The sequence below is a fragment of the Penaeus chinensis genome, chromosome 18, assembly GCF_019202785.1.
Source record: "Penaeus chinensis breed Huanghai No. 1 chromosome 18, ASM1920278v2, whole genome shotgun sequence".
Classification (NCBI taxonomy): Eukaryota; Metazoa; Arthropoda; class Malacostraca; order Decapoda; family Penaeidae; genus Penaeus; species Penaeus chinensis.
The window spans coordinates 24,808,923-24,813,664 of NC_061836.1; the positions used below are offsets into that span (position 1 = coordinate 24,808,923).

At 42.1% G+C, this 4,742-nt stretch overlaps 1 protein-coding gene across 1 annotated transcript in view; it reads left to right on the forward strand.

Annotated features, from left to right (window-relative positions):
• LOC125034640 (heterogeneous nuclear ribonucleoprotein Q-like) overlaps positions 1 to 4,289 on the forward strand; it is an 89,125-nt gene extending 84,836 nt beyond the window's left edge. The window contains exons 15-16 of the mRNA XM_047626542.1: positions 628 to 793; positions 973 to 4,289. Coding sequence (XP_047482498.1) covers positions 628 to 793; positions 973 to 1,172 — 366 coding nt within the window. The 3' untranslated portion in view covers positions 1,173 to 4,289. The remainder of the gene's footprint in view (positions 1 to 627; positions 794 to 972) is intronic.
• The last annotated feature ends 453 nt before the right edge of the window (positions 4,290 to 4,742 follow it).

Genomic DNA, 4,742 nt, shown 5'->3' on the forward strand with positions numbered 1-4,742 from the left:
TAACTGAGGAGCAGAACTTTGCTCAACCATGATTTCAGGCAGTGGGCTGCAATCTACCTGTAGTCTCTGAAGAAATCCTGACAAGTTCAAATCTTTCCCTAAATGGCTTTTTTATATATAAAGATAAGATAAGGAATAGGAATATGTAGGACTAGTTAGGTTGGCAGGAGTGTTCCTAGCATTTGGGGGCTTTGGAAGTGTGAGGCCACGTTTTGTTGGGTCCCATGCCTGAGCCAGCATTGCAGCAGCTCTGGGCTATGGTGGCTAAAACATGGCCGGGAAGAAGATTAACAATTCTCATGATAAATGTCATATGGTAATGAAATATGTAATAGCACTGCAGACTGAGCAGCCCAGCAACAATTCACTACTTGGTACCGCGCCCCGTGCCGTGCCATTCCAGGTGCTAACTTGTCCCCAGTGACCCCTAGAACCCGTCATGCACCACACCTCTGGCTCAGGGATGGTGACTCGTACTTTGCTTTAGTATTATAGAGCCTATTGAAGCTTGCTGCATACTTGCTGTCATAATGCTTACCTCGTTATTGAGGCCCCAGCTTTACCTTGAACACTACTGCACTGTTGTGGGAGGTTGACCACTGATTGTGGGTTGCCTTGTGCTTTCAGGCTGGCCGTGGGTATGGTATGGCGAGCCGTGGCCGCGGCGCTGGCCCCTCCCCCCGTGGGGGGCGGGGTATGGTGCCCCGAGGGGGGGCCATGGGGGGGCGTATGACTCGGCCGCCGCGCGCGGGGCAGGGGTTCAGAGGGTCCGCCAGGGGGGCAAATCTAGCAGGTGAGTCTTGAGCCGTCACTCCCTTGTATCTTGTGCCTACACCACCAACACCTAAGGTCATGTCTCATAAGTGTGCCATCAAGTGATAAAGAAATAGGCCAGGGGAAGCCTGTGATGCATATAATTCTTCCATTGTAGAGATCAGTCAGATAAGTGAGATGAAGCTTGATCCATTACAGGTAAAAGAAAGTTGGATGGCGGGCACCAGAACGAGGGGGACTCTAAGAGACGGTTCCAGAACACCGGTGCTAGCTGGGGGAACCAGCCTATCCCACAGCAGCCGCTGAGCTCATACAGTGGGGCCAACGGCAGCACGTACGGCGGGGCAGGCGGGGACCAGCAATGGTACCACGACAGCTATCCACAGTCGTGGAGCTGAGGTGTAAGCGGGTGGGCCGCCAGCACCAGGTGTAGAGGGTGGGGCGGGGGCATGGCGGGGCACAACTCCACCAAGTACAGTATGTCAGTCTGTCCAGACAAGCCTGATTTCAGGCACAAAGGACATTCCTGCCACTTGTATGTATGGGAGAAGTATCGGTGCTTGCACCAGATATTGGGCCCATGGGTGATGGCCGCCCCACCAATGCTGCGTCAGTGGGGACTGGAGAGGGTCGGCTGCCGATTCCCGGCTGAGCTTTAGTTTGGTCGGGGTAAGGGGGCCGCAGTCCACCCCACCAGTGAGACATGTACCTGAAAAACATCTCCACCATACCCAAACCCACCAGGTCAGTTGGGTAATAAAACATAACTAAATCTAGTAGGAGGAAGTCTCACAAGAGTGCTGCTCTAAATTTTATCACTGTCAACCACTAGGATGAAAAAAAGCCAAACTGTGTTCATAGAAATTTCTCTCCAGTGGTTTTAATGAGCAGGCTGTTTTATTCCCGCTTACTTTGTGTTTCACATGCAATCTTCTTGTCTTTCAAATAAAATCTAAAAGAATAGTTCCCAATACAAACCTCTAATGTCCAGCAGTTTGCCCCCCTAGTTCTGGAGACTAATCAATTCAGTGGAAATGGTTAGTGGAAAATAGCTGCCCAAATTCCTGTATTAGAATTGATGTCAATGATACAACATCAGTACCATTTCCTATTATTCAGGTGTGTCCATCGATAAAGATTTTGCCTTCCTCTTCATTAAGTATAATACAAGGTAATTGTACAGGGGAAATTGCCAATGGAATTTTCTTGTTTATTAGCATCTATCTATAAGCAACTTGTCAAAGTTACGATAGCAGCATCAGCATCAGGTCCTTCCATCCAGTTTGCCCCATAATACACTGTTTATACTTTTTTTTTCTTTTTCTTTTTTTAATTTTTTTTGAATTATTAACATTATTTTCCCCCCCAAAAAGGCGGTCCTGCATGCACATTTCAGTGACCACACTATTTTCTTTTGGTATCCCTAAATGCTGTGTCCACTGAATAACTCTTGAACCTTGCTACTTGATTTGTAGTTCTTAGTTGGCATTAAGCAGATGCTCAGTGCAAGATTGAATCAATGCTCGTGAACTTATTGGAATGTTGTCAAACCAATTCAATGGAACCCGGTAATTTAAGATTTAACCCATATAGATATTGCAGTATTTGAATTTAAGCATGATTTCTATGGATTTTCTTATGTACTAATTAGAAAGATCCATATTCGATGATTGTAGACTGATTGAGGTGACTGTTGTAGTATGATTGGTCAGATAATTAATTTGTTTGGATCTGTACATATCCGGAATGCAGATGTTGTTACTCATTGGGATCTGTGGAGGGGCGACCAGTGTTAAGACACACACTGCCAGTCACAGGGAAAGATTTGGTGTGTTTGGATGACAAAGCAGTTATCTTTGGTGGAGATTGGACCAACTGGCTGTGACTAACTTGCGAAGACTTGAAATGTAAGAGTTTATTGTGTGTGTTATCTAGGAGCTATCAATATAGAGGATTCCTGGGGATTTGAAAAGTCTCTTTTCAGTTCTCCAAGATTCCTGTCCGAAAGGATGAATTGTAGTTCCTGATAATGAATTGTTGTATTCATAGTTATAAGACTTTCTTGTGATAAGTAATGAGAGCTAGTTATTAGATGCTCCTTTTTTTCTGAAATATCATGAATTGTATGATAATCGGACTGCACACTGATAAGCTGTGCAAAAGCTAATATTTTTATGGGCTTTTGTTTGGCCTTTATTCTTTTAAATGTGTTATTACAAGATGTGAATTTATTAATCTAAGTTTGTTTTGGTCAAAAGATAAATATGTATTACCTAAACAAAAGTTATTCTAATATTCTAATTTTATGAGATTAAAAAAGAGCTAGGCAATTAGATATATTACATGTAATACTGCAGCTTGATTAGTAATGATTGGAGTGTGATTTTAAGCTGCAGTATAATCAATTTGACCCTCAAGTTTTAGACTTGTGATGACCTTGAACCAGACTTATGTACTACACGCTGAGAATTGGCACTAGAATGATCTTTGGCTCTGTAAGAAAAAATCTAAAAAGAAAAAAGATTAAAAAAAGGTTGAGAAAGATTCAGTGGAAATTCAAATATTTCAGCTTCTGCCAGATTTATGAATTGGGTATGCCAGTTGTGGTGTTGGCTACAATATGTCACTAATTTTTGTGACCATGCAGCTTGCACCAGCCTTCGGTTGTGTGCTTTTTACTGCATGTGTTTATTATCTTATTTAATACTACCTGCACTAAATATCTGGGCATTAAATGTTATTGCTTTTTATAATTTTTATATGTAGATATTTGCAAAGATGTATTTTAAAAATTGCAAAGGTTATTTGCATACAAGTCTCCTAAAATGAATAACTTGACTCCTGTAGCTATGGACAACACGCTGGACTTGATTACATTTTTTATTACACATTTCAATTATATAGAGAAAAAATTCACCATGTGTCATTGTACTTTCTGGGACATCATAAAGCTATATAGACAAAATGGAAAAATGTATGCCATGAAATATTCCAGAATTTGGCCCGGTTTCATGTACTAATGGGTCACTGTAAAATATTAAGACATTTGCCATCTAGTTGTGGTAGTAGGGTCGCTGTGGTATTATGCATTGTGGCGAGTGAAGGTCGGTTATCAACAGGCTTCAAACTTGTATGCCATTCCTGTTAACACTAGCCTTACTGCATAAGTCTTGTCATTTCTAAAACAGGATTGAGCATGTGCCACTTAGATTTTCTTTCTGATCTATAATCCTGCAAAATATATTGTGGAAAGAGTTTACTTTGTTAGAACATTTTTCTTTAGTTTTATCTACCATACCGTCGATGACACAACGTCCACAAAACTTTTTAAAAGTTTGTCAGGAGATATTGGTGATGTATGCCTGTATTGTCCATTGTAAGGTTTGTAGTTTGTTCAAGAGGTGGTTGCCTTAGCCAAGAGGACTGAAGGGAGGGTAGTACCACAAGCTGGATCTTGGGAGTCCGAGGCTCGACTGTACCCAGTGATTGAATGGAAGTAAAGGAGATTTCCATTGTTCTTATGTTTTCTTCATTCCCCTAAACTGAGATATTTCAAAACCTTTTTTAAAGATAAACAGGTATAACACCTGTAAAAAAAAAAAATACTCTTTACTGGTTGGTAGGCATTGCCATTTTAAGAATATGTGCATGGTTAAGTGTATCATTCTTTCAATCATATGCACTCACTCTGCTTGTTTCTCTCTCTCTCTCTCTCTCTCTCTCTCTCTCTCTCTCTCTCTCTCTCTCTCTCTCTCTCTCTCTCTCTCTCTCTCTCTCTCTCCCTCTCTCTCCCTCTCTCCCCCTCTCTCTCTCCCTCCCCTCCCCTCCCCTCCTCTTTCTATTGGTTTCTCTCTATCCCCCCCTCTTTCTTTTGGTTTCTCTCTATCCCCCCCTCTTTCTTTTGGTTTCTCTCTATCCCCCCCCTCTTTCTATTGGTTTCTCTCTACCCCCCCCTCTTTCTTTTGGTT